The sequence below is a fragment of the Fistularia commersonii genome, chromosome 19 (assembly GCF_037954325.1).
Source record: "Fistularia commersonii isolate RoL2024-O1a breed Wild chromosome 19, RoL_Fcom_v1.0, whole genome shotgun sequence".
NCBI lineage: Eukaryota > Metazoa > Chordata > Actinopteri > Syngnathiformes > Fistulariidae > Fistularia > Fistularia commersonii.
This window is the reverse complement of record NC_141302.1, coordinates 2,284,950-2,296,625: the sequence shown is the minus strand read 5'-3', so window position 1 is coordinate 2,296,625 and position 11,676 is coordinate 2,284,950. Positions and strand designations below refer to the sequence as shown.

Below are 11,676 nucleotides of genomic sequence, written 5' to 3'. Positions count from 1 at the left end.
GCCGGCTGTCCTGCGTCACCGGACTTCCTGAATTGGCCGTCAGGCAACAATGATGGAAAAACTTCTCCCAACTGCTATAGCTCTCTCACATACACAAAAAATAAACACTTTTTCTTTTTACACAATAAACGATTTTATTTCTTTTTATTAGGTTGATTTTGGTTCGGCCAAATTTTAATTTACATGATACTTAATTTCAGGATTATTTACCAAGAATGGGCTCCATTCAATAAGCAAAAGATAAACTTAATTTATTTTTCTCTTGAAATATTTCTTTTATCCTGTTACCCTGTAACGGGTTTCAAATTAAAATAATTGCAATAAGTAAAATTAAATTGAAATTAAGTCAGATTTACAGTGCATGCTTACAACAGTGAAGTTTGTGATTCATTGATTTATACAGAAATATGCTTTTATTTTGGCATATGGAGACCCTGTTCATTATGTATTTGTAAGCTTTGCGAATGGTTTGATGGGGGGAAAAAAAATCAAAATAAAATAAAGAGGGCAGGGAACCACAAGGAGCAGCATCGGGACACTTGGACATGCAGGAAGGACTCCGTGGAGGCCACGGCGAGGAGGACTCGTTCAAAAAGGGTCGACTCCGGCCACCTGGATTTCACCGTCTTTAGATGTTCGTCGTTCTGCAAATGTTCGGCGTCATTCCCCGGATGGACTGAGGAAGCTTCAGCTGAGCTTCAGGCCTCGCAGCTCCGAGTGGCCACCAGCGAGAAACACCTCAGAACTCTCCGGTGGCGTCCTGCAGCTCCTCCCGGATGGCGTTGAGCTCCACGATGCCGTCGTTGAGCACGTTGGCCACCTCCTTTATCTGCCCCACCAGCTCCTTCTTGCACTCCTTCTTCAGCTCCCGCCCTCCCCGGACGAAGAACCTGTCCATCCCGGTGAAGAGCCTCCGGACGGACGCCAGGGTGGCGTCGCCGATCTCCGTCGCTCGCATCACGGACGAGTCCACCAGGCTGATCATCTGCACCGCCCGCCGCACCTCCCAGTCGTGGGAGTAGTGCTGGGTTCCCGAGCGGAGGAAGGGGTGGCCGCGGAGCTTGAGAAGCCCCTGGTTGATGAAGTGGAGGACCTTGTTGATGACCAGAAGGTGCTCCTCGTAGTCCTGCAGCACCACCTCCACCTGGAGAGGGACGACAAAAACCGGGAGGTGCAATTCAGACACCAACCACAAGGGGGCGCTGTTGTTCCACTTTTTTTTTCCCTTCTCGAGGAACCTTTTTCATGTCCTGCTTGTTGTTGACGTTGTCCGAGATGGTGGCGGAGGCCGTGGTGATCCCGCCCGCCGCCGCCACGCCGACGCCCACCGCCGTGACGATGAGGGAGATCCCGAAGGTGAAGGGCGCTATGGCCAGGCCGGCGATGGCCGCCACGCCGCCCACCGCCGTGGTGGTGTTGCCGGTCCTGCCGGCGATCTTGGCTTTGTGGTGGAACTCGCTGATGTTGTCGGCGAGGGCGTGAAGCCGCATGATGTACTGCCACAGGAGCTCGGCGCGCTCGGTGAACACCTTGTTGAAGACGCGAAGGCCGCGGTGCACCTTGTCTGCCAAGATGGTGAAGGACCTACAAGGGGAGGAGTGTTGTGTTAGAAGATTTCCCACAGGCTAGAGCATCTTTTTTTGAAAAACAGCAACAAAAAAAATTAACTTTAATTTAAACAAGTATTTAATCTTAAATTATTATTTTAATATATAATTCCCCAAGTAGTGTGGTTTTATTTAATTTTTAACATATTTATTTATTGATGTAATTATAATTGATTGTATTTTAATTTTTTGGATATAATTCCTCCCATTAGAGCATTTTTTGGAAAATAAATTAATATTCAATTTCAGTTTGACCAAATTATATTTCTAAAATGATTTTATTTTATTCTTTTTAATATAATTCCCTAGGTGTTTTTTTGGAAAGTAATTTCATTCCATTTTATTTTAATACATTTAAATGAATATTTAATCAAAAGTGTTTTTATATTATTCCCAAGGTTAGATCATTCTTTTGGAAAATAAATTTGAAATAGTATTTAATCTAAAATGCATTTAACTTTTTTTAAAATGTAAATCTAAATTTGAATATCATGATCTTTGAACATTACAATTTTTCATGCTGTTATCGCTCAAATTATATTACAAAGTCAATTATATAAGAGTTTGAAAAAAAAAAAATATATACATTTCTTCCATTAATAACTTCACAAATAGTACAAGTATTTTATTTAAAAGTACCCTTCAACCTGCCGTCTTCTTTGTTTTGAAAAATATGCAAAAATAATTATATTCTTTGTCGGAGCTCATTGATTTTAATGAATGCAACAAGATATTTTTTTTTTTAGTAGCATAAAAATAAATCAGAAATGAATGAAATGTCTCTGGGTGCATTCTGCAAAGTCACCACTAGGTGTCAGCAAATCACATAAATTCTGTCTGCGTGGGCCTTGGGGTGCGACTTGGGGTTTAGTAGCTCCCAGATTCTGCCTGGAAGGTGTAAGTCTCACTTTAATAAAAGTGAATTTAACAAAATTAAACAAATTACTTGGACTCGTCCTCCTGCATCAGCTTGTCCTCTTCGTCCGGCGGCACCTCGTCCCATTCTGAAAGGCAGCGGCACCACGGGTCAGACAAACGGGACCGCTGGATTCCAGAAAAACAATTTGTGGAACTCACGCTCCACGGTGTGCCACCACTCCATCAGGCTGTCGGTGTCCTGCAAGAGGAAAGACAAGGTTCACGACGAAGCCCGCAAACACTCTGGATTAAAAGTCCGGCGAGAAACTGACCCCATCGTCGTCGCCGTCCTCCAGTCCCGCCGCGGCGCGCCGATCCGTTTGCGCCGCCGCCCACTCCGCCTGGATGTTGGATGAGAAGCCTCGGTTACACGTCGTTCGTCAACAGCCCCTCTTGCTGTGTTTTATCTCGGGGTCCTTTGTGCAGAATCCATCACCCGTGAGTGTGTGTGTGTGTGTTGTTGTTGTTGTGCGTCACAGAATGTCTGCAATGCTGCCGGGCCGGTCGACTTGCACGGCAAAGGAATGAGCGCCTGGAGAGGCGGCAAGAAGAACTGGACCAGCGGGTGAAAGATGAGAATTGCCTCCTGCTATTTTAACAATATTCCAATTGAATTAATCAATATTCCAATATTACTGATCGATATCTTGACCGTCATTGATAAACGCTCTGTTAAGAGTCAGGAAGCGCGTTTAATTTGAAGGGGTTGGTAATCGGAAGTAACGGTGACGCTTTTGAAATTCCGGCGCTCCGATTTCCCGACCTGGCAACAGTCGCCACGAACGCGTCAACATCCAAGATGGCCGCCGGGGGGGGTTTGATGATTCACGGCGTTCGTGTTTCAGGACATGGAACGCCTCGCGGTGTGTTCACGGGACTGGATTTGAGAAATGTCGGCACGCGGGTCCGTACCCGACGAAACCGAACGCGACCCCAGACAGCGCCCCCTGCTGGACGGCGTGGGAATCGTCCGGCTGCACCGAGGAAGGAAAAGCACCGAGAGGAGGCGGAGTCTAAAAAAAAGTGGGTTATCTATCAGGTCGGACTTGCTGGAAAAGATCATCGTCGGGATGGCTTGAACCAGTTCCAGCGCCAGGGATGAAGAAGTTTACACGACGACGAAAGATCGGACGAACCTCCGCCGCCTCGGACATGTAGTCGCTGGACGTGGCCCCGGGGGGTTCCTCGGCTCCTCCTCCCTGAGCTTTCCTCTGAAATGAGAAAAAGGCCAACAAAGACATGATGTAATAATCATAATAATAGTTATAACATGCTGGCAGGACGTTGAGAAGAAAGCTAGAGGAGGGAGGAGGTGAGGCCGAATGTCTGTCGGTTCGATCCCTGAATGGACTGTTTATCTTGCGCAAAGGGGCGGGGCTTAACCTGGATACCTCAGCTGTCAATCATGTGGAGATCCAAAGGTTCACCTTCTCATTCACACAAAAGAGCAGTTGGTCTTCAGTGGACCGGAGGACTGTTTTTGGACCCAAGGAGGAAGACGGAGATCCCAGGGAGAAGGAGAACATGAACAGAACCCGGGAAGATGTAGAACTCTGGAGAGAGCCTTGGTAGGACAAGGAGAGAACCCAGGAAGATGGAGAACCTGGAAAGAAAGCAGGTAGCTGGAGAACATGGAAGGAACCCTGCCAAGAGAAGATGGAGAACCAGGAGAAAACCCAGCGCCTCGGTAGAACAAGAAGAACCTGGAGTGAATGCAAGCAGGAAAATGGCGAGAACCCAGGCTGTAGAACCTGGACCAAGAAGGAGAAGCTCCACAGAGGCTCACCTTCACCCGGTTTTTCTTGAAGCCTTTGACCCGCGACTTCTTCTTCTCCTCGGAGTCGTGGCCGCAGGACTCGGCGTCATCGGACTCCTCCCCCTCGCTGTCAATCATCTCCTGGCAGGCCTGAAGGTCCGACCCGCAGGCCGAGCCCTGGTATTCGTCACCTACGCCGCAGCACGCCGCCGCCTGACAGCTCGCTCCCGATGCCTCGGCCGCCGCCATCTTCATTTTCCTGGGTAAGGGGGCGGGGCCTCTCTGGACGGAGACCGACGTTCAGTTAGTGCGACGTGAAGTGACGCTTCAGGTGGGAGAAGATCCGGACGGTGAGCTGCTGACCGGCTTCAGCTCTTCGTCCTCATCCTCTGCGAACGCGGCAGCGCCCCCCGGTGGCCCGTAAGGGTACTGCACCTCCTCCAAAGGGGGCGGAGTCATCCAGCCGGGAGGACGGCGGTGGCGTCCGGCTGTCCCGAAGCTCCGGAGACCCGCGGGCTTCGTCCTGGTCTTCATCGCCTTCTTCTACGGAGGAAGAGGAGGAGTTGAAAAGAGGTGGAGGAGTTAAAAAAAAAAGAGAAAAGAAAATACAGAGGTGCTCACGGGTTTGCAGTCGTCTGCACCGTAGCAGTCGGGGGATGCAGTGACGGCCTGAAGGGCGACCAACAAAGGGAATTTAAAAAATAAGATGCTCATTTTGTCATTTCCACGTGCACACACACACATACATACATACATACATACACACACACACCAATGCAAACATGTTGCAAAACACCCAGCGAGCAGGTTTCAGGTATGACTGTCGTCACGGCGACTCGAGGGAGGGAACGAAACAAAAAACAAAACGGAGGGTGTGTGTTTGTGTGTGGGGGTATTCACTTATTACAGAGCTAATTTTGCACTGGTGTGTGTGTGTGTGTGTGTGTGTGGAGGGGGGGTTGCTTCATTCCTCTCATTATGTAAAATATCCACATTTTAATCGATCACATGTGTATAAATACACTTGATGATCATGTAATGTGTGTGTGGATGGATGTGGAAGACAGACACACACACATTCATATATACACAAACACACACACACACACACATACACAGAAAAGCACATATACATACATTTACACACACACATGCATATATATGTATACACACACACACACATATGTACACAAAAACCACACATGTATATACTAATATAATAATATAATAATATAATATAATATACTAATATACTAATACTAATTTTTTCACTAATACCAGGGCATACATATATACACAGACACACATATACATACATATATATACATTTACACACACACACATATATGTATACACAGACACACACGTATACATATGTACACAAAAGCACACATGTATATGCACATATACATATAGACAAAAATACACATATACATACACACACACACACACACACATATATATATGTGTATATATGTAGTACTGCAGCTGCATGCAGGACTCTTCCCACGTAGTACCTGTTTGCCTCCTCTGCGTTTAAGTTTTGAAAGAATAAAAGCAAAAACAAAACAAAGGTGTGTGTGTGTGTGTGTGTGTGTTGCTATTACTCTGGCAGCCCTCGGCAGGGTGTGACTCCTGGGCTCCTCCTCCTCCTGACGAGGCAGAGCAGAGATTGAGCCTGACGCCGAGCCGACGTCTATCCGGCAACGGTTTCCCCGGCGACCTCACCTTTGACCTCGGCCGTCCGCCGCGTTCCCCCGCCGACGCCGAGACGCTGGACGACCCGCGCCGGAGCAGCCAGCTGACCCTGGCCTTCAGCGGAGTTCTCTGCAGACGAGGGACGTCAACTTCGGCGTCTGAATGACATATTATTAATTTAAAAAAAAAAAAAAAAAACGTACTTTTCCCTCCGTCCCGCTCTGATCACCATCTTCGTTCTCCGAGCCTTCTGGGAAAACGTCCTGCGGAGGGAACGGCATCCAAACACGACATAAACATACTTATATAATCTATAATTAAGTCATACATTCAGTAGAACGTCGGCTTACAAACTAATCACAAACAAATCGACCTTCAAACAAACAAACTCGCAGGCTTACCGGGTCATAGCATTGTAGCTTAGCGGCAGCCGCGCGTGCTACTACCTGTTGTTTACATCACTGCGTTCCCCTGTTATAACACTTTTTTTCACTAAGCTAACCCTCATTGTGGCTCCCAAAAAGGTTAAAAGTGCTACTACTAATGGCGTTAAGAAGAGGTTAACAATTACACTCCACCTGAAGAAGAACATTATCGCTAAACGTGAGATCTTACGTTATAGATCATGTCAAGCACTACGACATGGCTAAGCTAACCATTTGTAGAACAAGGATGCGCTAAAGAAAGCTGACTGGGCTAAAGGGGCGACAATGTTAGTAAAGCAAAGGTCTCATGTCTTAGAAGAAGTAGAAAACTGATTGTTAGCTTGGGTAATGAAAGACAGCTAGCTGGAGATGGTGTTAGCATTAGCAAGAAGGCTTTACTTTTATGGATTTACTGAAGGAAACGCAGAGTACAAGTGCTGACAGGAAGAGAAAGAACACTAGAAATACAGCAATAATTAAAGTTATCTTTCATTTCTTTCTGTATTTTTACCACAAATAAGTCCATATAAAGGTCTCAGAAGAGCGCAGTCTGTTTTTCGGGTCTGGAGTACGGATCAATGGGGTTTACATGGATTGCAACGGGAAACATTGATTTGGTTCGCAAGCCGAGGTTCTATTATATGACATATGTAAATATTATTTGCACTAAACCTGTACTTTATGTACACCTATTTGTATCTGTTTTAATCTATTTCAAAATGTGCCCATTCTTCTGCAAACCTCAAGCAGGGAGTCCCTACAAAACTTCGTTTTGCTCACACCATGACAGTAAAACCTCTTGAGTCTTGATTAGAACTAGCGTATCTTAGCCTCCCTCCTTTTAAACTTCCTTTTATTTTATTTATTTTTTAACTTTTTAATTTTAAAATCTGGCTCCGCCCCCACGGGTTACCTTCGATGACTTGCTGGAGATGGACGCCGTCCGGCTCCGCTGCTGCTCCAGAAATTTGTCCTGGAAAAACGCAAAACTTAACCGCACGTTCAAAAGAAGGCGCGCATTTCCCGAGTCGCCGCTCACCTTCGAGCCTCTGGACAGGAAAGACATCTGGAACTTCCTGTCCTTCCTCTGCCGGGGAACATGAACCGGAAGTGGTAAAGTTGAAGTTGCGGACAAACGGCGAGCCGGTGTTCCGTACCTTCCCTCCGCTTCCCGCGTCGTCCTGGTCGTCGCCGCTCCATCTGTCCGACTCCTCCTTCACCTGAAAACGAAACGGCGAGAGTTGGCGGGTGGGCGGAGCCAGTGCGGGGGGATTAAACCCTCACCTTCATGGACTCCCGCCGTAATCTCAGCTTTCCAGACTGGAAGGGAAAACAAAGATCGGGGGTTAGGGTCAAGACGAGAGGCTCTGGGCGCGAGGGACGGTCCCTTACGGGTCTGAATCCGGGGTCGAGCTCCGGGCTGTCGTCGGGCCAGTCATCCACGCAGCACTCCTGAGTGGGAGATTAGAAAAAAAAATTAAAAAGGTAGATTATCTGCATACTGTTGGAGGTGGAGGGGTTATGGAAAATAAAAAATTGGATTAAAAAAACAAAAAAAAGAAATTGAGTTGCGCACCTCTCCGATGAGCAGGATGTCCTCGAAGACGGCAAAGTTCTCGGGCTCCAACTTTTTGGGATCCTACGATTACAGACACACACAAAAAGAAAGCTAAATTTACCTCAACATTTACACATGGTTTTTAAGAATAGGTAGTAACGTGGTATTTAGAGGGTAGCAGCATGTTACAACATGGTTCTAACACAGTAATACCATGTTATAGCAGGTTACAACATAGTACATTATAACATGGTTATAGCATGTTGTAACATGGTAGCAACAGGGTAGCAACATGGTTGTAGCTTGTTGTAATATGTAGCAATATGGTAGCAACATGGTTGTAGCATGTTGTAACATGTAGCAACAGTGTAGCAACATGGTTATAGCATGTTGTAATATGTAGCAACATGGTTATAGCATGTTGTAACAGGGTAGCAACATGGTTATAGCATGTTGTAACATGTAGCAACAGTGTAGCAACATGGTTAAAGCATGTTGTAACATGGTAGCAACAGGGTTATAGCATGTTGTAGCATGGTAACAAAAGGAAGCAACATGGTTATATCATGTTGTAACATGTAGCAACAGGGTAGCAACAGGGTTATATCATGTTGTAGCATGGTAGCAAAAGGAAGCAACATGGTTATAGCATGTTGTAACATGTAGCAACAGGGTAGCAACATAGTTATATCATGTTGGAACATGTAACTACAGAGTAGCAACATGGTCATAGCACGTTGTAACATGTACTGTACGGTAGTAACAAGTACTAGCTTGTTATAACTGTTATTACAGCTATAACATGGGAGTAACATGTAGCAACATGGTAGAAAAGCTAGGACACGTCCTAACATGGTGGTAACATCGGTAACAGATAATCCGTACCGGGGTTTTTGGTTTGGGCTTCAGCACTGGTCTGGGGAGCGGCTTCGGCGTGGGTTTGTTGGGAGCGTCCGTCAGCACGGGTTGCGGTTCCGTCGGCGGCGGCGGCGCGGCGGGCGACCCCTTCCGGTTCCGCCTCACCCGGGGCAGCGGCCTCGGCGGACGCCTGAAGGTCGACGCCTGAGGGTTTCACAGCGAAAGAGGCGTCTCGGCCCCGCCGTCGGGAAGTAGCGCCGTCGCAATCATTCGGCGGTTCGTACGTACGGCGGGCGGGTCGTCGTCGGAGGCGTGGCCTGGGCCGGCGGGGGTCGGATGGAGGATCCCGCTCTCGGTCCCCCCGGGGGTCGTCAGCACCACCTGCCGGGGGACGCCGTCCGACGGCGCCGCCTTGAAAAGGTCCGGCGTGGAAACGACATTCGGGGACGGCGTGAAGAGGTCGTTTGTGGGCGGAGTCGAAAACAGATCCGGGGTTTCCATCGATAGGCTCCGCCTCTCTGCGGCGAGCGGCCGCGGCGTGACCCCGGGTCCGGTCGAGACGGGCCCGAACAGATCGTATCTCGGCGGCGGCGCCGGGCGGAAGGGGTTTCCGGGGCGACAAGGCTCCGCCCCCTCCTCTGTGAGGGAGGGGGGAGCAACAAGGTCCGGCGCCGGCGTCACTTTGGGGCGCCGCGGCGCCGGCAGGGGGGCGATGACATCATTCAGGGCCGCGACCTCTACACCCTCCATTGCGAAAGTCGGGCTGGACTGGACAGACACACACCAGGGTCAAACACCAGTCGTGTGTGTGTGTGTGTGTGTGTGTGTGTGTGTGTGTGTGTGTGTGTAGTTCACCGATGACTCAATGGGTCCCGGAGCGGCGACGGGGAGGATCTGAGGGAAAGATGGAGGAAAAATAGTCGCTAGTTTGACCATGTGACTTTGTGACCATGTGACCTTGTGACCATGTGACCATGTGACCCCGCCCACCTGCTGCTGATGGAAAGGGCTTCCAGAAACTTCCCTCAGGACGCTCTGCAGCTCCTCCAGGCACTAGACGGACAGGGAAAGGAAACATAATCTCTATTTTCTCTATTTATTGTGTTCAATTATCATAAAAAATTATTAGGATCAAAAACAACAACAATAGGTGATGACTAGAAACAACATTGTCATGTTACATTGTGTAATAATAGCTGGGCGATGAGTCGAACACCTCGCAGGTGATCTCGGACACACGTGGAGTACTACTGCTGTAGAAGAAGTACTACCAGTACTGCAGTATTCCCAGTACTGCGGTTAAGAAGTTTTACCCATTAAATAAAACCTGGAATATTAAAAGTGGAAGCAGTCGCAGGGGTTAATTTATGCTGAGTCATAGTACTTATAAAAGTACTGCATCTCGTTACTTCCAGAGAAGCGCAATATTCCAAAGGAAAGGGTAAAAGTACTTGTAGAAGTACCTGCAGGTTCTGAGGAAGTACTTTTATAATATAAATGATGCATCACGCCGAAAAACAAAACGGAGTGAACCATTAAGAATGACGGCAAATATTAAGCAAATCTGGGGAAATACTTGTACTTTCATGTGCAGTAAAAGTCCTCCGAGTATATGTGTAGGTACTCACGGGGCGTCTCACCAAAGATCCGGGATCCGCGGCCTCCGCCTCGGACTCCTGCGGGGACAGACGCGGTTCGGATGAACCCCCATACAGAACTCCCATTAGAAAAACACGATTTTAACGCAGATCCGTTTCCTTTGGCTTTCCCGCCGGGACTCACCGCACCCGCGTCCCCTCTCATCGTCCGCAAATCGTCTCGGAGCGTCCCGGCTGTTTTAAAGTCTCGGTTCGGCGCTTTTTCTAAAATTTAGACTAAAAAAAGGGGGCAGAGAGACAAGTCACCTTCCTCTCAAAGGCCCGCGTTTCTGAGATTGAAAGTGCGCCGGTCCGATTCATTAAGTCTCACCTGATGCAGGTGCGCGGAAACACACCGGAAGTTGGGATTTTCAAAATAATGGCATCTGAAGGCTTTTATTCAGCGTTTAAGTGACAAAAACACAAACTGGTCATGTCAAACTAAGTATTCATTTGAAGAATCAACATTGGGAATACTTGTGTATTACTGCTTGAGACTATCATTCTGTGAGCGTTTTCCGTTGCTTGTAATTATTTAGAAGCTGCATAATTCAAGGGCAAATGTATTATAAAATGTGACAATGTTGGTTTGTGCGTCTACTATTATTTTTGTCATATTTTCACCAAGTGTTTTATGACATTCATAGGAAAGTATTTGTATTTAAATTCAAAGATCTGAATAAAATGCAATTCAATCAAGCTGGTCTTCATTGTCACCATTATTATTGCTTTTCTTCTTCTTCTTCTTCTTCTTATTATTATTGTTGTTTATTTCATTATTATTATTATTATTATCATTTTACCACTTTGTCACTTCCATTGTTTCCATTTTTTCTTTTAAATCTGATTTTCTTGTGCATTTATATATCTGTACCTTGTCCTTGAGCGCAGACGAAGGTGCTTTAAATGGAATGTATTTTTATTGTTATTATTTATCATTACCATTGTTATTATCATAACAGAAAAACAGACTTTCCAATACTCTGTCTAGTGGGAAATTGATCTAACGATTGATTATATAAAAACACACACACACACACACACACACATGCACGCACAAAGAGAAGTTTCCCCTCGTATGTTTTACAGCAAACTGTCAAGACTTCTTTAACCGGACACAAAAAAAAACATTTATTTTGAAGGGCAACTCGGGCACTTCCGGTTGTGTCACAACTGCATTAACGCCAGCTTCACCCGTGATGTTCCTGAACCTTTAAAA

At 46.8% G+C, this 11,676-nt stretch overlaps 1 protein-coding gene across 4 annotated transcripts; it reads right to left on the bottom strand.

Annotated features, from left to right (window-relative positions):
- Positions 1 to 108: 108 nt before the first annotated feature.
- Positions 109 to 10,742, bottom strand: LOC147223393 (uncharacterized). 4 transcript variants are annotated; one of them, XM_086165811.1, is made up of 24 exons: positions 10,603 to 10,742; positions 10,449 to 10,496; positions 9,811 to 9,873; positions 9,676 to 9,714; positions 9,109 to 9,588; positions 8,848 to 9,024; positions 7,981 to 8,043; positions 7,797 to 7,856; positions 7,689 to 7,724; positions 7,562 to 7,624; positions 7,444 to 7,491; positions 7,318 to 7,377; positions 6,183 to 6,242; positions 6,010 to 6,108; positions 5,889 to 5,933; positions 4,903 to 4,962; positions 4,645 to 4,824; positions 4,312 to 4,563; positions 3,662 to 3,736; positions 2,798 to 2,866; positions 2,685 to 2,724; positions 2,554 to 2,611; positions 1,239 to 1,584; positions 109 to 1,144 (listed from the first exon to the last, which is right to left on the bottom strand). In XM_086165811.1, the coding sequence occupies exons 1-24, from the start codon at positions 10,621 to 10,623 to the stop codon at positions 740 to 742; spliced, it is 2,847 nt and encodes a 948-aa protein (XP_086021937.1). In that variant the 5' UTR covers positions 10,624 to 10,742; the 3' UTR covers positions 109 to 739. The 4 variants fall into 4 exon arrangements, with proteins under 4 accessions (XP_086021937.1, XP_086021938.1, XP_086021939.1 ...); XM_086165812.1 differs by having other exon boundaries at positions 4,903 to 4,950; XM_086165813.1 differs by having other exon boundaries at positions 10,461 to 10,496.
- Positions 10,743 to 11,676: the final 934 nt, after the last annotated feature.